This window comes from Electrona antarctica (genome assembly GCF_951216825.1).
Source record: "Electrona antarctica genome assembly, chromosome: 5".
Taxonomy (NCBI): Eukaryota; Metazoa; Chordata; class Actinopteri; order Myctophiformes; family Myctophidae; genus Electrona; species Electrona antarctica.
Window position 1 is genome coordinate 56,257,397 of NC_136810.1, and position 21,549 is coordinate 56,278,945.

General features: G+C 46.6%; 1 protein-coding gene across 1 annotated transcript in view; it reads left to right on the top strand.

The window, feature by feature from the left end:
* Positions 1–568: 568 nt before the first annotated feature.
* Positions 569–21,549, top strand: part of LOC306924061 (homeobox protein aristaless-like 4) — a gene marked incomplete at both ends in the record, with an annotated part of 127,906 nt that continues 106,925 nt past the window's right edge. Inside the window, one exon of the mRNA XM_079502402.1 lies at positions 569–660. Within this exon, the coding sequence (XP_079358528.1) occupies positions 569–660 (92 nt within the window). The remainder of the gene's footprint in view (positions 661–21,549) is intronic.

The following is a 21,549-nucleotide window of genomic DNA, read 5'->3' on the forward strand; positions in this document are numbered from 1 at the left end:
CTGTGTTAGTGTGTTGGTTATCTGCAGCCTACTGAGCTGTATATTAAAAACATTTGTTTCTTGGCACAAAAGCATGAAATAAAAACAACAAAAACTAAATAAACAGTATCGGCTAGCGGCTAAATTGTTATGTTAAACACAGCATTAAAGGTTTCATGACATACATTTTAATTCATTTTAATTTTTCCTTTTTCTTTTATGACCTCAATTACACCCACACAACCTGAACTTTGAACATACAGTGGATATTCTGTGGACTGGGGTTTTCTCTGTGTGTTCTGAAGCCTTTGGAGCTGCAATGAAGGAAAATAAAGAGGCCAGTGACAATTCTTATGTCATATATGGGATTTGTGGACTCTTACATCACAGTCCACAGGCAAATCAGAGCACTTGTTTGAGCCAGAAAAACCCCAGACCACAGAAATTCTACTGAATGTTAATAAGTTCAGGTTTTTTTAGTGCAATTGAGCTAAAAAAAAACCTAGAAACAAAAACCTTACAAATTACAAAAAAACTTATTTTTATGTCACAATCCCTTTAAAACAAACACAGTCTGCCAGGGAAAACCATGCGGAGGTACCACCACCACCCCAACCGCCGCAACGCCACGGACTTGAGCCTCATGCATTCTCCGCACCTGCTGCTGCTCCAAATCCCCCTGTAATGGTTAAATCCTGGCCGATGCCATCCTTACTTAGGCGGCCCTCTCTTCTCCCCTGCAGCTCCAACTTCTCTTCTCTCCTCTCCCGGACTCGCTGGGCTCACCTGGAAGCAATCTGTAACAACAATCAAAGTGTCCATACATGAAAGCCTCCGTTCGTCCCTTTGATAGTCCATTTCTCTCCACACTTGTTCTCCCCCCTCCCCTCCTCTCCCTCCCCACCACCACCACCCCATTTTCCTTCTGGTATAGTAGTAGTAGTAGTAGTAGCTCCAGCAGCAGCCGTGTGTCTGGAAAAAGTTTGGACCCCCAAAATAGAGGCTCTTTCTTTCACTTAGCATTATGCAAATGTTGTAGAGACGGTGCTCTGCGGTGCTATAGCTGTCCCGGGCCAGCCCGGCCCGGCAGTGGTGTGGAAAAGTATCGGAGTACATTCATATATACTCAAGTACTGTATACTTATTAACCCATTTAGGCCTGACCTCGAATTTAAAAAAAAAAATCTTCTAAATCCTCCAGTTTTCTGAAATAAATATTTTCACGATTTAAAAAAAATAGCAGACCTAAAAGAAATGGACTTTTAACATTCAATAGATTTTCTGTGGTCTGGGGGTTTCTAGCTCAAACAAGTGCTCTGATTTGCCTGTGGACTGTGATGTAAGAGTCCACGAATCCCATATATGACATAGGAATTTGCCAGCAGATGTCACTGTTGAGGCCTGTTTGCTCTGTTTTCATCGCAGCTCAAAAGGCTTCGGAACACACAGAGGAAACCCCATGCAGGCCACAGAAGGTTGAGGTCATAGAACCTAAAAGAAAAACGAAAAATGAAAATAAATGAAAGTGTCATGAAACCTTTAACCTTCTTAGTAGGGATAGCGTCCTTATTTTGGTGAAAATACATATCGTTGCTGTCGGGCAGAAACCTCTTATCTCCATATATTCTAACTTTTAGTGTGTTTTTATTTTTATTTTCGTAAATGAATGCCCTACTTGACCATACTCCAGCGTCACACAAAGGCATCAAAAGTAGAAGATCTGCAAGGTCGAAACGCGGGGCAAAGGGACTCGTTTTTTGGCTTGTGGTATTTTTTACTGTTGTTGAACTTGAATCCTGAAAAGTTACAGTTCTTCTGGACATATAGAGGTTTCCACCCGACAGAGACAATATACAAGACCCCAAATTTCTACACCTCTCAAGCCCAGAGGCTCCAGTCTAGAGGCTCCAGTCTAGAGGCTCCAGTCTAGAGGCTCCAGTCTAGAGGCTCCAGTCTAGAGGCTCCAGTCTAGAGGCTCCATGTCTAGAGGCTCCAGTCTAGAGGCTCCAGTCCAGAGGCTCCATGTCTAGAGGCTCCAGTCTAGAGGCTCCGGTCTAGAGGCTCCATGTCTAGAGGCTCCAGTCTAGAGGCTCCAGTCTAGAGGCTCCAGTCTAGAGGCTCCAGTCTAGAGGCTCCGGTCTAGAGGCTCCATGTCCAGAGGCTCCAGTCTAGAGGCTCCAGTCTAGAGGCTCCAGTCTAGAGGCTCCAGTCTAGAGGCTCCGGTCTAGAGGCTCCATGTCTAGAGGCTCCAGTCTAGAGGCTCCAGTCTAGAGGCTCCATGTCTAGAGGCTCCAGTCTAGAGGCTCCAGTCTAGAGGCTCCGGTCTAGAGGCTCCATGTCCAGAGGCTCCAGTCTAGAGGCTCCATGTCTAGAGGCTCCAGTCTAGAGGCTCCAGTCTAGAGGCTCCAGTCTAGAGGCTCCATGTCTAGAGGCTCCAGTCTAGAGGCTCCAGTCTAGAGGCTCCAGTCCAGAGGCTCCAGTCTAGAGGCTCCAGTCTAGAGGCTCCATGTCTAGAGGCTCCAGTCTAGAGGCTCCAGTCTAGAGGCTCCAGTCCAGAGGCTCCAGTCTAGAGGCTCCATGTCTAGAGGCTCCAGTCTAGAGGCTCCAGTCTAGAGGCTCCAGTCCAGAGGCTCCAGTCTAGAGGCTCCAGTCTAGAGGCTCCATGTCTAGAGGCTCCAGTCTAGAGGCTCCATGTCTAGAGGCTCCAGTCTAGAGGCACCATGTCTAGAGGCTCCAGTCCAGAGGCTCCAGTCTAGAGGCTCCAGTCTAGAGGCTCCCATGACCTGCTTGGCCAGGGGAGATACTGTGCTACTGTTGCTACATAATACATATGAGCCTTATAGCCAGGCAGTATACGACTTTTCAACCAGTAAGGAAAGGGAGACCTCGGATGAAATTCAGCCTCGGCTTCAACCTGCAGCTCAGATGACAGCACAGGAGGCAGAGCATTTGGGGCTTAACCCATTTTGACCTGAGGACAATTCTACAAATGTCTTCTAAATCCACAGTTTTCTGAAAAACACATGTCAGTGGTGCTCAACCTTTTTCATGTCAAGGACCCCCAAAAAATATCTGGATTTGGCCGCCGACCCCCCCATCTGAAAATATGTTGTTCCAGGGACACCCCATGCAGAAGCAAAGATTTTAGTAAAAAAACGTTCGCTCTGAAAGAATATATATCCAAAGATGTGCGTCACATTTTCACAAAAAAATAGCAGACCTACAAGCTCGTAGCGCGGCACTCGGTGCCGCGCTACGAGCTTGTAGAACTGCTATTCTTCAATAGCTAAAGCACAACACAATGCTTAAAACACCAAAAGGTTCCCACCCCAAAACGTGTTAAGTGTCTTGCTCAGGGACACTCCGTTACTGCAGGTGACCTGACCTATAACCCAACAGTCTCAATGGAAGAGTACAGGGAGAGCTCCTCCTCCATGAACCAATGCAGATGTTGTTTAAAAAATGGTGCCATTAATGACGGTATAAAGCACAATATTGCTCAATTCACACGCCAACGTTTTGGGAATTTAAAATGTTGTCACTGTACACGTGTGAGCAACGTAGGCTATACATGAGGCCGTGTGTTTCCTCTGGAGACCAGGCTGAAACAGGACAGGACAGAAACAGAAGAGCAGGGTGATTAAAGCCTAATAACGGCGGTTTGAGGGTCCGGGGGGATTTACTCCTGAGTCAACATGCCAGAGCCCATTTCCTCTGCACTCGCTGCTGCCTCTCAACACCCACCGTGCAGGCCTGCAGCCACACACTGCTTTTCAAAGTGGGGTCCGGAGACCTCCAGAGGGTCCTTGAGGGGGGTTCCAAGGGGGTCCCCAGCTAAACACGCACGCACGCACACACACACACACACACACACACACACAAACTCCGATGGTTAAAAAAAATGAAGATAAACAAATAAGCCAAACGGGACACTTACAGGTCTGTAACTCGATTTCACAGATTTTTCTAATACATTTTAAAAAATGACATACTTTGTGAGCTTGTAGATCGACTATTTTCGCAATCCTTATATGAGAAGTATATCGCTATACTGTACAGTATATTATAGGGCTTAAATGGTTCACATGTTTGAACATGTGTATGTGCGTGCGTGCATGTGTGTGTGTGCGTGCGTGCGTGCATGCGTGCGTGCGTGTGTGCGTGCGCGCGTGCGTGCGTGCGTGCGTGCGCATAATATGCCTAATGCATAGTCTACAAAACTGAGGCTTTTTGAAATGACGGTTTGAGAAGCACTGCTCTACAGCAGTGGTGTGAAGTACTAAGGTACTAAGGTGCTTTGGAGGTGACCCGGATGGACAGACACACACCACCTTGGAGGTGACCTGGATGGACAGACACACACCACCTTGGAGGTGACCCGGATGGACAGACACACACCACCTTGGAGGTGACCTGGATGGACAGACACACACCACCTTGGAGGTGACCCGGATGGACAGACACACACCACCTTGGAGGTGACCCGGATGGACAGACACACACCACCTTGGAGGTGACCTGGATGGACAGACACACACCACCTTGGAGGTGACCTGGATGGACAGACACACACCACCTTGGAGGTGACCTGGATGGACAGACACACACCACCTTGGAGGTGACCCGGATGGACAGACACACACCACCTTGGAGGTGACCTGGATGGACAGACACACACCACCTTGGAGGTGACCTGGATGGACAGACACACACCACCTTGGAGGTGACCTGGATGGACAGACACACACCACCTTGGAGGTGACCTGGATGGACAGACACACACCACCTTGGAGGTGACCCGGATGGACAGACACACACCACCTTGGAGGTGACCTGGATGGACAGACACACACCACCTTGGAGGTGACCTGGATGGACAGACACACACCACCTTGGAGGTGACCTGGATGGACAGACACACACCACCTTGGAGGTGACCTGGATGGACAGACACACACCACCTTGGAGGTGACCCGGATGGACAGACACACACCACCTTGGAGGTGACCTGGATGGACAGACACACACCACCTTGGAGGTGACCTGGATGGACAGACACACACCACCTTGGAGGTGACCTGGATGGACAGACACACACCACCTTGGAGGTGACCTGGATGGACAGACACACACCACCTTGGAGGTGACCCGGATGGACAGACACACACCACCTTGGAGGTGACCTGGATGGACAGACACACACCACCTTGGAGGTGACCTGGATGGACAGACACACACCACCTTGGAGGTGACCTGGATGGACAGACACACACCACCTTGGAGGTGACCTGGATGGACAGACACACACCACCTTGGAGGTGACCCGGATGGACAGACACACACCACCTTGGAGGTGACCTTGGAGGTGACCTTGGAGGTGACCTTGCTTCAGGCCTTCAGACTACAATAGCATGCACTCTGTAGCAGGACTATACCGTAAATCCAGTGGTGGAAAAAGTACTCAAATGTTTTACTCATAAGTAAAAGTATCAATACTGCAATGTAGAAGTAGCCTACTCCGTTACAAGTAAAAGTCTTAGGCCTCACTCAGACCTTTACTGCATTGCTGTATGCTTGTTGGATGAATGTTGTGTAGTGTCATGGCCGCCCCAATGCATTTCCAATGGGAGTCACATGGTTTGACACAACACTTGTGTTGTATGAGGGGGAGGGGCGCAGTCGAAACACAGCCGAAAGCCATACAACAGCTTGTAGTACAAAATGTAGTCCTCAAACCATGTGACTTCCATTGGAAATGCATTGGGGCGGCCATGACACTACACAACATTCATCCAACAAGCATACAGCAATGCAGTAAAGGTCTGAGTGAGGCCTTAGGCCTGACTCACACCTTTGCAACAGACTGATGTATGCTTGTTGTATACAAAGGGTGTGATATATCTTGCCCCAATGCATTTCCAATGGGAGTCACATGGTTTGACACACCATTTGTGTTGTATGAGGGGGCAGTCGAAACACAGCCGAAAGCCGTACAACAGCTTGTAGTCCAAAATGTTGTATCAAATCATGTGACTTCCATTGGAAATGCATTGGGGCGGCCATGACACTTACATCTTGCTTACATCTAGCATGCATCAATGTTGTATGCTAGATCGAAAGGTGTGAGTGAGGCCTTAGGCCTCACTCAGACCTTTAAAACATTGATGCATGCTTGTTGTATGAATGTTGTGAGTGTCATGGCCGCCCCAATGCATTTCCAATGGCAGTCACATGGTTTGTAGTCCACATTTTGGACTACAAGCTGTTGTATGGCTTTCGGCTGCGTCCCTCCCCCTCATACAACACAAATATTGTCACATGTCAAACCATGTGACTCCCATTGGAAATGCATTGGGGCAAGCTGTGTCACACCCTTTGTATACAACAAGCATACAGCAATCTGTTGTGACCGTGTGAGTGAGGCCTTAGAATTCAGAATTTACACGAGTAATAGTACAAAAGTATATTGCTAACAAAATGTACTTAAAAGTACCAAAAGTAGAAAGTACTCAGTGAGCATAATGTCCCATTTCATGTTTTCAAATGCATAAAAATCATTTGAAAATAGCCGATCTACAAGCTCACAATGTTTGACACATTGTGAGCTTGTGTACTATTTATAGCACTGCTCTATTGATTCGTGCCCTGGAGGCCAGGTGTAGCTAATCAGTGCTGATTACACCTCAGTAACGGCCGTGCCCAGCTGGGCACCCCTCTGTGGATGTGTCTATAGGGCACGGGTTGCCCTGTGACACTCACCATTTCACACACACACACACACACACACACACACACACGCACGCACACACACACACACACACACACACACACACACACACACACACACACACACACACACACTTTAACAATGTATTTATGTCCACACATCAGAGGAAATTGCATACAAGGACATAAATAGTTCAGGTGCAGCAAAGTTACATCCACAAAATCATGGAATATGTCGCGATACAACAAGAATGTCATGTCACCCAGCATTCCATGGGCACGAGTTGGCATGCATCCTAAGTTCCAAACCCCCGGCCTCAGGCTGGACCACCAGAGGAAACAATTTCCCAGTCCACTCCTGCATTGCCGCCCGGTGTCATATCGTTCCTGGTAGCGTGGCTGATCCCATGGGCCCAAAATCCACCCACTGTTGTTCCGACAGCTGACGGACACACACCGCTAGAAGGCCAGGTCCAACGCCTCTCTTACCGGTAGCTGCTCATGGGAAGGTCCACCAAGCAGCACCAGCTGTTGGTACAGTTGGGTGCCACCGATATTGTCCCTTATCATTTGACCCATTTAGGCCTGACCTCAAAATTTTAAACAAATCCTTCTAAATCCTCCAGTTTTCTGAAATAAATATTTTCACGATTTTTCAAAAATAGCAGACCTACAAGCTCGTAGCGCGCCACTCGGTGGCGCGCTATGAGCTTGTAGATCTGCTATTTTTCAATAGCTAAATTATAACAATGTTTAAAACACCAAAAGGGGTTCCCGCCCAAAATGGATTAACTGTCCTTTTGCGCAGATCACGCAAACCTCAGCAAAAAGAAAAGGACAATATCGATGGCCTCCAACTGTATATACAGTATACTCCATCGGTGAGCAGTGCCTTCATGCGATGGTGTTGAAGCACACAGTGTCCACAGAGGTTGCAAATGCATCTTTAAATCTGCACCCACTACATTAACGATGATAGTTACAACGGAGCAGTTTAGCGTCATGCTCAGGACACTCACCGTTTCTCAAATTCTACTATACTTACAGTATATGGCCTTCACCTTATTAATAATACGCACGTGCACGCACGCACGCACGCACGCACGCACGCACGCACGCACGCACGCACGCACGCACGCACGCACGCACGCACGCACGCACGCACGCACGCACGCACGCACGCACGCACGCACGCACGCACTCACTCACTCACTCACACACACACACACACACACACACACACACACACACACACACACACACACACACACACACACACACACACACACACACACACACACACACACACACCCGTGTGCCAAGGACCGCCCCGACTTTCTTGCCCTTAACAGTAATCAATTTGCCGCGTTTGAATAAATCTCGGTGTGAGAGAGAGAGTGAGACGTCTCATGATGAGTGATAAATAAACAGACATGGGACGTCTCTTCTCATCCGGTCTCCGAGAGCTGCGAGGTGATTCATCATCGGGGGGGGAGAGAGAGAGAACCGGTTGCAGCCGGGGGCCAAGAAAAGAAAGAATTGAGACGTCACGGCGCTAACATGTCAGACATCTTGTTTTTTTCACAAAAAAAAAAACTATCCCACGAGCGACAAACACAAGCGCCCGTTTATTCCCGTTTTCGACAAACCCGGTGGCTTGGCCGAGTGCAATGAGGACTGACTTATGCTGCTCCCAACATGTGACTCTAATTGAATGATTACGTGTAATTCAATAAGCAATCGAAGGGGAGCAGTTGCGCGTGAGTTTTAGGCGTAAAGCAAAAGGAACACTTCTCGGTGACTGGGAGCCTTTGTCCGCTGACCTCCATCATAGCCGCTACCTCTCCAGTCCCAGGCGGGGCGGAATCACGCGGCCCGGCAGGCCCCGGGCCAGCACCCCTGGAACGGACCCCACCAGCCCTTAACCCATTTCGGGCGGGAATCCCCTGTTATGCTTTAGCTGTTGAAAAATAGCAGATCTACAAGCTCGTAGCGCGGCACTCGGTGCCGCGCTACGAGCTTGTAGATCTGCTATTTTTTGAAAGATCGTGACAATGTGGCGTAAATCTTTGAGTATAATCTTTCAGAGCGAACGTTTTTAACTCAAATCTTTGCTTCTGTGGGGTCCCTGGAACAACATATTTTCAGATGGGGGTCGGCGGCCAATTACATGTAATCTTGGGGGTCCTTGACATGAAAATGTTTGAGAACGAAAACATGAGGTTTTTCAGAAAACTGTCAGGATTTAGAAGGCATTTGTAGAATCTGGTCTCCGGTCAAAATGGGTTAATTGAGCAGGCCACCAATTTGGGAGGAACCACGCACTTTGTTGCAGGTTTAAGGACGTGGGCCCTGCTGCCGCTGCCATATCTTGTGTTCGCCATGTGAGTCGCTATCTTTAGACGAGGCTCCGGCCGCACAAAAACATCTCAGTGAGTGGTGATCGTCTGTGAAGTTTTCAAACTCCATCCCTTTCACTGTTGACAGTACTGTTTTTGTCATCTAGGTTTGTCCTGAAAGCAATGCTTCGCAACCCTTTTTCATTCCAAGGACCTCCAGTTTGATTAGGCCACGACCCCCCCCCCCCCCCCCCCCCCATTTAATACTTATTTTTCGAGGGGCGCAATAGCCCCTCCTACTGTATGTCCGCCAGCTTTGAGGGTTTGTGTAAACTCAAACATTGTCTTGACACAAACATTCAATGCCATTGACAATGAATGGCCAGTTTTGAATGTTTGTGTAAACACAAACATTGAAGACGGAGGTGAGGAGGGGACGCAAATTGTGTTTGGCCGCAATGAGATCAGATGATGTATGATGTATGATGTATGATGATAAGAGCGCCCCTCACTTCACATGGGTGTGTTTTGTTTTTGAGGTATAGTGTAGATTCTTGTCCTAACACAAACGTTAAATGCCATTAACAATGAATGGAGAATTTACGTCATGTGTGTCTGAGCAAATCAGCGATTTTTGTGTTAACACAAACATTAAATGCCATTGACACCGAATGGAGAATTTACGTGTAGACGAGCAAATCGGCTATTCTGTCCTAACACAGAGATTAAATTCCCATTGACAATATCATCATATACTGTCAATGTAATATCCTCATTGTTAATTTAACTTTGAGAATGTACAATGAACCAAATGGACCCATTAAGGTTCCATTCATAGATTCTTGTACACTCTGAGTTACAGACCCTTATAAGGGTTAATTTGGGCCCATGCTGCAGGTCCACTGGTCCCATTCTGATTAATTGAAAATGGTGGACCCTGTTGTTGTAAACAAGTGTAATGCTTTATCATGGTTTCGTCCACAAAGTAGCAGTTTTTGAATTGACTTGTGTACTGTAGAATGTACCCATTCTACAGTACTGTGAAATAAAAATGTCAATCAATCAATCAATGGATCCGACGTTGAGAACCAGCTGTGTCTTAAAGGACATGGAGATGTCACCCCACAGGACACTGAAGCCACTTTTAACCCATTTAGGCCTGACGTCGAAATTTAAAAAATGTCTTCTAAATGCAGACAGTTTTCTGAAATACCCATGTTTCTATGTCAGAGGTGCTCAATATTTCATGCCAAGGATCCCAAAATGTGTAATTGCATGGCCACCGACCTCCATCTGAAAATATGTTGTTCCAGGGACTCGTCTCCAAGTGAATTAGCACAACACCCCATAGCCCCATTCAATTCAATGCAATTCAATTCAATTAATTGATTCATGGTAGGGGAAATAGCCAATAATGCGCTTTTGCACAAAATAACACCTGGACCCCTTTGGTGGGGACGTAACAACTACAAATAAAGGTAAGAAAGCCTTCTAGCATGGAATTCTCCTTTAACCTGGGGTAGCGATTTTGGACATATTGTAAAAAGAATATGCCCCAAATGTTGCTATTCATCATTTGCGCTACGTACGATGACGTACGTAGAGTTCAAGGGGTTAATAGACTTTGACGTAATTGAACTGAGAGTAAAGAAGTCAATATTTTACTCACAGTACTTGTGCATCTGCTATTTTTATTTATTTTATTTAAATTTTTATCCCACAATTTTGCAACCCATTTTTTCACCCAGTGTCAATGATCTAATGTAATCCTGGGCGCTACACTTCCTCTGCCAACCTGGGGGGGCAGCGGACTGACCTCATGCTTCCTTCTATGCATGAAGAGTCCAAGCTGCTTCTTTTCACCTGACAGGGGAGAGTTTCCCCGGCCGGACGTAGCGCATGGAAGGAACACGTTATTCCGACCAGTTCCTTTCCCCTCCATCAGGCGCCCCGGCTGGCCAGGGGGAGGCAGTTTAGAGACCAGGATTACTGCATGTTTTTTGTGAGGGTACCTACCCTAGGGGACACGGGGAGCTGCAAACTCCACACAGAAAGGCCCTTTCGCCAACCCCACCTCAGGTATGGGCACTGATAAATGGTAAATGGTGCATTTATATAGCGCCTTTTATCCAAGGCGCTTTACATAGATCAATTCACCCATTCACACACACATTCATACACCGATGGCGGCAGAAACCATGCAAGGCACTAGCCAGCACATCGGGAGCAATTAGGGCTTCAGTGTCTTGCTCAAGGACACTTCGACACCAACTCTGAGGGGGCCGGGGTTCGAACTGGCAACCTTGCGGTTACCATCCAGAAACTCTACCCCTGAGCCACTGATGACACGGAGGAGGGAACACGCCCCCATCACCCCCAGCGGGAATCGAACCCAGGACCTTCTAGCTGTGAGGCGACAGCACCACCGTGCCCCCTGCATCTGCTATTTTTTAACATGTTTTTGAAAAACCTTGAGAACTGTGTGTGAGAACTGCTTTCAACTCTTTTCATATCAAGGACCATTATTTATTCGGCATTTGAGCCACAGGCCACCATTTGATGACATTTAGCCTCGCAGACCCAAAACTTGCTGCATTGATGTGGATATCATAACAAATCTTCTACATTCTCTAATTGTGTTGACTTCTTGTAGATTTAGTAATGCATCATCATCATCCTTCGACTGTCGTCGAGATCGTAGATGCCACGTCTTTCCATCGGGTCCTGTCAGCCATTGCTGCTCCCAGTTCTTGGAATGTCAGTCCTGTGTCCCTGGAGATTGTGTCAGGATATGTATATATCTATATATATATATAGTAATGCAGATGTTTAACAATAATGTAACTCTTGAGAGCGTAAAATGAGATCTTCCATTTTGCACTCTCAAGAGTTAAAGGAGCATTCAGTGATTTGGGTGGTTTAGAAAAAAAACCCGGTCCGCCCCGGTAACAAGATGTGCACATGCACGCTCTACAGTGGGGGGGACACGCGACAGGCCAACAACAGCACACACACCAAGGCCCGCCCCCGCTCGATCATGATTGGCGGAAGGCCCCTCTCTATCCTGTTTGGATGAAGGCTCATGGGCCACCTAGCCAAAATCGAAACCTACGGTTTTTGACCCCCAGGGGTTAACTGTGGACAGGGAGGAACTCCTTATATGGTCAGCACACTCTATAGTAGAGAGGATTATCACAAGAAAACAAAAAAAATAAGTGATATTTGAATTAAGTGAAATCACTGAATATACCTTTAAAGATCTATGATGAGGGTCCATTTGGTTATACCAACTCTTCCATCATTTAGCTGCAGGGGGGACCACCTGGAACCTCCTCAAGGACCTCCTCAATGGGGGCAATGGGGGGGAGACGAGGAGGGAGGGGGTTGGTCAGTTAACGTATTTGCTTAGCTTTTTTTGGTGTTGTACTTTTTAACTCATGCCCTTTTTAACTTATAGCTATTGCTTATATTGCTATTGCTATTGCTTATACTGTAGCTATATTGCCTTTTTCTACTTCTTTCTATTTACCTTCGGGATCACTAAAGTATCTATCTATCGATCACTGGTTGAAAACCACTGATTTGGCACCCGCTGGCCTAGTGGTCCAGGCGCATGCCACATATACTGTACAGCTCTGGCCTGACAGCGCGCCGCGTGTTCGAGTCCCGTTCACGACGACCTTTGCTACCATGTCTCCCCCCCCCCCCGTCTCTCCCTCTTTCCTGTCAATCTTCACTTGTATCTAATCTATCAATAAAGGCAGAAAAGCCAAAAAACAACCACTGATTTAGACCTTTGTGGACTCGGCCTCACAGGTCTTATAATGGCTTTAATTTAACTTTAACCCATTTTGGGCGGGAACCCCTTTTGGTGTTTTAGACATTATGTTATAATTAAATAGCAGAATAGCAAAAATAGCAGATCTACAAGCTCATAGCGCGCCACCGAGTGGCGCGCTACGAGCTTGTAGGTCTGCTATTTTTGAAAAATCGTGAAAATATTTATTTCAGAGGATTTAGAAGATTTTTTTTTAATTTTGAGGTCAGACCTAAATGCGTTAAAGTAAAAGGCGGCAAAATAAAAAAGAAACCCTCCGACGTTTTAGACCATCGTCGCCGACGACGACAAGTCAAGAAAACAATTGTGAAATTATTCATTCAAAAATGGAGACACAACTCATCCAATCAGGAGGGATTAGATGCTAGACGGGCTGCTGGAGCGCTCTTCAGTCCCACAGTCCTCCAGCCAGCGCTCCTGTCAGCCTGCCCAGCATCATACACGATGCACTTGGCCAAGGAAGCCGTTGGCATTGTAAGAAAGCAAAAAGAAAAAGAAAATGGGCCTTCCAAAAAAACTGCAAGGCCCCTTTTTCTCTCTGCTGTGATGATGCAGGAAACGGCTCCATAAATTACTTCAAGTCTGCTAATTCTCAGACTAAATCAAGGGAGGAGCCGAGAGTCTGTGAAAAGCAAAAGCATCTTCATTACAGCACCGAAACGCCAGACGAGTCCCGGCGGGATTAGGAAAGTCCAAACCGGTTATAAAATATGAAAGACAACGATACGTTTAAATCCAGAGAGGTTTTTTTCTCTTCTTCCTTTAACCCATTTAGACCTGATGTCGAAATTTAAAACATTTCGTCTTCTAAATGATTTTCTGAAAAAAACACATGTTTCTGTGTCAGTGGTTCTCAATATTTCATGTCAAGGACCCCAAAAATTATGTGTAATATGCATGCATCCGAGCCCCATCTGAAAATATGTTGTTCCAGGGATTCCCCAGAAGCAAAGATTTTAGTTAAAAAACACACCCGTGTGAACTGAGTGATGCAGTGACGTCACACACTAACCAGAGCAACCATGCTCACCTGTGCGTGGGGCCACGTACAGGTACACGGGTACATACACGGGTACACGGGTACATACACGGGTACACGGGTACAGACAAAGCTGGTTGTTGGAGTGGTTTGCACCACTCAAAAAACGTTCGCTCTGAAAAATATATATATTCAAAGATTTGAGGCACATTTTAACGATTTTTCAAAAAATAGCAGACCTACAAATGAGCTTGTAGGTCTATTGTAGCTTGTAGGTCTATTGTAGGTCTATTTTTTGCTTGTAGAGCTTGTAGATCTGCTATTTTCCAATAGCTAAAGCGTAACACAATGCTTAAAAAAACACCAAAAGGGGGTTCCCGCCCAGAATGTCTTAAGCGATGTCAGAAAGCTCTCGCCACCATTTCGACGAGCGAGCTCCCTTGTGGAAGTGATCTTGGCCAAGAAGCGTCTGCCGTTAGTGCAGCGCCGCAGACACATGTGTGTGTGTGTGATCCGACATGTGTGTTTAATGCACGGCGGGCCCCGTCCGCCAGCTACGTCGTTTATCGACGTTTTAACCCAACCTGACCTGAGATCAGATTCTAAAAATGTCTTCTACATCCTGACAGTTTTCTGAAAAAGCTATGTTTCTGTGTCAGTCGTTCTTCGATTTTTCAAAAATAGCAGACCTACAAGCTCGTAGCGCGCCACTCGGTGGCGCGCTATGAGCTTGTAGATCTGCTATTTTTCAATAGCTAAAGCATAACATAATGCTAACACCAAAAGGGGTTCCCGCCAAAAATGGGTTAAGAAAGCTCCAGACTACGCCCTCCCCGCAGCGGCGGCTGGCGGCGGCTTGGACCCACAAGACTCGCGCATTTACAGTAATGTGTTGTCGCAGATTTACAGTAATATGTTGGTTGTGCATTTACAGTAAATATGGTGTTACACAATGCCGAGCGAGGCCTGTGAGGTCCATGAGGACCGTCTGCTGCACATCACGTCTCGCGGATCACTCTTAACGCGTTCAGGACGGGAACCCCTTTTGGTGTTTTAAGCATTATGTTATGGTTTAGCTGTTGAAAAATAGCAGACCTACAAGCTCATAGCGCGGCACTCGGTGCCGCGCTATGAGCTTGTAGGTCTGCTATTTTTGAAATATCGTGAAAATGTATAGTGCAAATCTTTGAATATATATTCTTTCAGAGCCAACGTTTTTAACTCAAATCTTTGCTTCTGGGAGGGGGGTCCCTGGAACAACATATTTTCAGATGGGGGTCGGCAGCCAATTACATATAATATTGGGGGACCTTGATATGAAATAGTTTGAGAACGACTGACAGAAAACTTTAGAAGGCATTTGTAGAATGGTCCTCAGGTCTTAATGGATTAAATAGCACCACATTAACATCATAGAATGCTTATGGCTGTCACTGCACGGCGCTGTCATCTGTTTACTCCTGCAGCATGCAATGATCTTCAACGTTGGCTTATTGTTTTTTTGACTATCAGTGTCATTAACGTTGTTACCACAATTGTTCTTCACTTCATTCACACAATGCGGAGGTCAATAATGTGCCTCAAATGCATTCTTATGCCGCGCTACCAAAATGAATCTGGAAAGCATTACCCAAAAAGCCATACTTTTTTAGTATAACGTTTTGACTGTGTGTTGTTAACAAACTTATATTCGATCAATCAATCAATTGATCCATCGATCAAAGGTCTGGCGGGCTCAGATCAGAGAGGCTAAACTATTACTTGTTACCATTACTATTACTTATTATTACCTTTATTTTCTTGTATTATTGGGGTAATATATAAGTGACTGTGGTGTAGTAACTAGTACATTTACTCAAGTACTGTATTTTTTAGGTAATTGTACTTTACTTGCGTATTTCCGATTTACAATACTTTTACTTCTACTCCGCTACATCTCAGAGCCAAGATTTTTACTTGTACTCCACTACAATTATTTGAAAACTTCACTTACTAGTTACTTTGGAGATTTTAATTTTGATTAGAAAACAAACATTAACCACTTCAACCCTATACATTTCGGCCATTTGAAAATTGCAGATCTACAAGCTCACAATACGTTGCGATGCGACGCATTGCAAACCTGGGGGGGGCAGCGGACTGGCCACATGCTTCCTTCTATGCATGAGGAGTCCAAGCTGTTTCTTTTCCCCTGACAGGGGAGAGTTTCCCCGGGCCGGACGTAGCGTGTGGAAGGAACACGTTATTCCGACCAGTTCCTTTCCCCTCCATCAGGCTGGCCAGGAGGAGACCAGTTTAGAGACCAGGATTACTGCATGTTTTTTGTGAGAGTATACCTACCCTAGGGGGGACACGGGGAGAACATGCAAACTCCACACAGAAAGGTCCTTTCGCCAACCCTGCCTCGGGTATGAGCACTGATGACGTGGAGGAGAGAACACGCCCACAGCGGGAATCGAACCCAGGACCTTCTAGCTGTGAGGCGACAGCACTACCGACTGTGCCACCGTGCCTATGTTTATAGCCTATTCAAACATGAATCCGAGCCACTCTAATCATGATGCTGCTCTGGGGGGCGATGGTCCGTCCGTTCCCTATAGGCCTAAACACAGATCCGGACTACATCACTTCCGGCTCGGGCGGAAGTGACCGTTCTTCTCTGCTTAATTGGCAGATTTCTCTGGCACTAGCGCCACGTTATCGCCTAGAGGGTAGGCTAGGGCAGTAATGTGTTTGTCTTGGCAGCAGATTTGACTCAGAATAACATAATAAAGAGTCAATCCAACAAAGTTATGGAAACAAATGAAAGATATGCCACGTTCAAAATACTGGGACTATAAGTTAATGCACAGGGCTTGAGTGCACAGGTTGAATAAAGTTTTCCTCCTTTTTAAACTTTAAGTGTGCCCGGATCTCCGCTTTGTTCTATGCACAGGGGCCTGTTTGACATGAATAGTGGACAGATTGGAAGTGGAACTAGCCAGGTTAAGAGGAAGGCCAAAAAAGGAGGTTCATGGATGCGATGAGAGAGAATCATGCAAGGTGGCAGCCAGGAGTCACAACGCAGAGAACAGAATCAGATGATCCCCTGTGGCGACTCTGATGGGAATTAGCCAAAATAATAGATAGAGAGAGAGAGAGAGAGAAAGAGAGAGGGAAATTACATTCAGCAAATCCAAACTACAAACCCCAAAAGAGCTAATATCATGGTGATATGTTTTGTCTGACATATAAATCAATCAATCAATCAATCAATCAATCAATGAGTCATTGTCCGTACAATTCGCAATTTAGGCCTTTCTAGAGCGACTTACACGTTTCAACATATTTTTTTTTAACCCTATTTAAACTTTCAAAATGTATGAAAAGAGACGATCTACATACAAGCTCAGAAGCTTGTGAGCTTGTAGATGGCTATTTTCACTGTGTGACACTGTATTATGACAACGAATGACACAGGACTACAAGGTGAGAAAGTCATATAAATTGTCCCATAAAGTAATCATTGCTAGTAAGTATCTGTGTTCAGTAACAGCCGTCTCCATGTCTCTCCAGCTCTTTAATAAACATGCAGAAAATACATGTTCAGGGCAGGATACCAATTTCCTCCAATCACTAGAGAGAACTCACACAGGATACAGGATAAGCAAGTGAAATTGGAAGTGATGGAGGGGGGGGGGGGGACCTGGAACACTATAACATTGAAGCTCATCTCTCCTTGATTGGAAAATGAAAATGACATTTGTGTTTCCTAAAGAGCAGGAGGAGATATCCAGGACAAACACTATATTACAATGATTACCATCAGAATATAGGGCTTTAAGCTTTTAACAAAATCCTTTTTTGTCCCAACCAAAAGCTATCACTTAACCCGTTTAGACCCGAGCTCGATTCTACAAAATGTCTTCTAAAATCATGACAGTTTTCTGAAAAACCTCTGTTTCTATGTCAGCGGAGCTCAAACTATTTCATGTCAAGGACCCCCAAAATTATATGTAATTGGCCTCCGACCCCCCCATGTCAAAATATATTGTTCCAGGGACCCAACAGAAGCAAAGATCTGAGTTAAAAAGGTTTGCTCTGAAAGAATACATTCCAAATTCGCGCCACATTTTCACGATTTAAAAAAAAATAGCAGATCTACAAGCTCGTAGCGCGGCACCGAGTGCCGCGCTACGAGCTTGTAGGTCTGCTATTTTTCCAATAGCTAAAGCATAACGTAATGCTAAAAACACCAAGAGGGCTTCCCGCCCAGAATGTGTTAACGTGGTAACCACTTAAGTGGTCAAACCAGATCAAACTATCAAGTAGAATAGTCCATTCTAATCTATTCCAAACCCTAACTTGACTTGAATCCTATAAAAACCAACAGCAGGGACCTCTGCACATGACATACCCTGCAAGCTGAGGGCCACTAAAAACCAGCAGTCACAGCAATGACAAGTCCCCTTGTCGAGTGTCAGTGAACGCTGTGTGACAGTCCACCGGCAGGCCCTGTGAACACACAATCAACCTGTACGAGAGTAGAAAGGCTTCCATCAGGGGTGAATAGGACAGCCTAGGTCCCTGCGTTTGAATGGAGACAAGGCGCTGCTTCAACAGGCGTCCTCTGAAAATTAAGCGTGGGGAGCATGACTCTGATTAGGAGGCAATGTGAAAGAGAGCCTTTCTTGTCTCCCATCGGGACATTCCTGACAATTAGGAAGGGATGAGTGCCGCTCTGTTCGCCTCTCGCTGGCGACCTCCGTATCTTGGGTCAGTTTATGGCAAAAAAAACTACCTTAGGGAACTGCGGTCGGGGACATGTATGAGGACCCCATGTGACATCGGGACATGTAACCATGTGACTTCTTGGACATGTACAGCGGTGGTTCGAAACCTTTGAAGGACCCACAACAACACATTATACGATCTTCACCAGACGAGCGCCAACGCTGTCCGCCTGCTGCCCAAATGCTGCACTAGAGGCCCCATGCAGGTACACACCCGAGCTCTTTCACTTCTTTCTCTGTACAGATCTTCTCCCAGGTCTCTTTGGGTCTGCCTCGTTTTCTGTGTCCTCCTCATGGATACCCAATCGGGGATGGCACTTCGGCAAACAAGTCCAATCAACATCCACACTTCCTGAATTTGATCACGTTTGACAGTGGGGGTCAGGCCTGCCCTCCTGGGAATACTCGCCCGCTTCGAAATGCTATCAACTAACTAGGGGTGAATACATTTTAACAGCGATACGATACGTATCACGATACATGGTTGACGATACGATACATGAGCGATATTGGATCATTATGGCGATACGATACGATTCAATGATTTGAAATCGATACAGTAACTATTTAAAACACATTGATTTTTTTAATTAAGTAATAAAACCCCTCTTTTTCATTTGTCTTCAAAAAATTGCTAAATACCACACACAAAAATGTAGTATTGATACAATCGATTAATTGCATATAGCAAAACGATTCGATACAGATTATTTCCATTGCAAAACGATACGATACGATACATAGTCAATGTTGCTGTTTTCATTTCGATTCTTGAAATTAAATTCAAATCACCAGTAGGTTACTCATCAAGACCATGCAATGCAGCCAGTAGGCTCTAGTGGAGCCTACTGGCTGCATGTGTTTAGGGATTGTGAAAGTGAAATGATTTGGTCTTGATAAGTAACCTACTGGTTGATATGGGTTGATAACACTCTAATCCGCTACAATAGTCGTTGTGGGCCAAACTGTCCTCGGTATTCTACTAAAGGGCCTTGCAAACGTGAAGCGAGGAACGCAGGCGATCAACACAGGTCTCCTCCAGGTGTGTTGAAGAGGGTCTGGATCAACACAGGTCTCCTCCAGGTGTGTTGAAGAGGGTCTGGATCAACACAGGTCTCCTCCAGGTGTGTTGAAGAGGGTCTGGATCAACACAGGTCTCCTCCAGGTGTGTTGAAGAGGGTCTGGATCAACACAGGTCTCCTCCAGGTCTGTTGAAGAGGGTCTGGATCAACACTGGTCTCCTCCAGGTGTGTTGAAGAGGGTCTGGATCAACACAGGTCTCCTCCAGGTGTGTTGAAGAGGGTCTGGATCAACACAGGTCTCCTCCAGGTCTGTTGAAGAGGGTCTGGATCAACACAGGTCTCCTCCAGGTCTGTTGAAGAGGGTCTGGATCAACACTGGTCTCCTCCAGGTGTGTTGAAGAGGGTCTGGATCAACACAGGTCTCCTCCAGGTGTGTTGAAGAGGGTCTGGATCAACACAGGTCTCCTCCAGGTCTGTTGAAGAGGGTCTGGTTCAACACAGGTCTCCTCCAGGTCTGTTGAAGAGGGTCTGGATCAACACAGGTCTCCTCCAGGTCTGTTGAAGAGGGCCTGGATCAACACAGGTCTCCTCCAGGTCTGTTGAAGAGGGTCTGGATCAACACAGGTCTCCTCCAGGTCTGTTGAAGAGGGTCTGGTTCAACACAGGTCTCCTCCAGGTCTGTTGAAGAGGGTCTGGATCAACACAGGTCTCCTCCAGGTCTGTTGAAGAGGGTCTGGATCAACACAGGTCTCCTCCAGGTCTGTTGAAGAGGGTCTGGATCAACACAGGTCTTCTCCAGGTCTGTTGAAGAGGGTCTGGATCAACACAGGTCTCCTCCAGGTCTGTTGAAGAGGGTCTGGATCAACACAGGTCTCCTCCAGGTGTGTTGAAGAGGGTCTGGATCAACACAGGTCTCATCCAGGTGTGTTGAAGAGGGTCTGGATCAACACAGGTCTCCTCCAGGTGTGTTGAAGAGGGTCTGGATCAACACAGGTCTCCTCCAGGTCTGTTGAAGAGGGTCTGGATCAACACAGGTCTCCTCCAGGTGTGTTGAAGAGGGTCTGGATCAACACAGGTCTCCTCCAGGTGTGTTGAAGAGGGTCTGGATCAACACAGGTCTCCTCCAGGTGTGTTGAAGAGGGTCTGGATCAACACAGGTCTCCTCCAGGTCTGTTGAAGAGGGTCTGGATCAACACAGGTCTCCTCCAGGTGTGTTGAAGAGGGTCTGGATCAACACAGGTCTCCTCCAGGTCTGTTGAAGAGGGTCTGGATCAACACAGGTCTCCTCCAGGTCTGTTGAAGAGGGTCTGGATCAACACAGGTCTCCTCCAGGTGTGTTGAAGAGGGTCTGGATCAACACAGGTCTCCTCCAGGTGTGTTGAAGAGGGTCTGGATCAACACAGGTCTCCTCCAGGTGTGTTGAAGAGGGTCTGGATCAACACAGGTCTCCTCCAGGTGTGTTGAAGAGGGTCTGGATCAACACAGGTCTCCTCCAGGTGTGTTGAAGAGGGTCTGGATCAACACAGGTCTCCTCCAGGTGTGTTGAAGAGGGTCTGGATCAACACAGGTCTCCTCCAGGTGTGTTGAAGAGGGTCTGGATCAACACAGGTCTCCTCCAGGTGTGTTGAAGAGGGTCTGGATCAACACAGGTCTCCTCCAGGTGTGTTGAAGAGGGTCTGGATCAACACAGGTCTCCTCCAGGTCTGTTGAAGAGGGTCTGGATCAACACAGGTCTCCTCCAGGTGTGTTGAAGAGGGTCTGGATCAACACAGGTCTCCTCCAGGTGTGTTGAAGAGGGTCTGGATCAACACAGGTCTCCTCCAGGTCTGTTGAAGAGGGTCTGGATCAACACAGGTCTCCTCCAGGTCTGTTGTCCCGTTGCCTTTAGAGATCC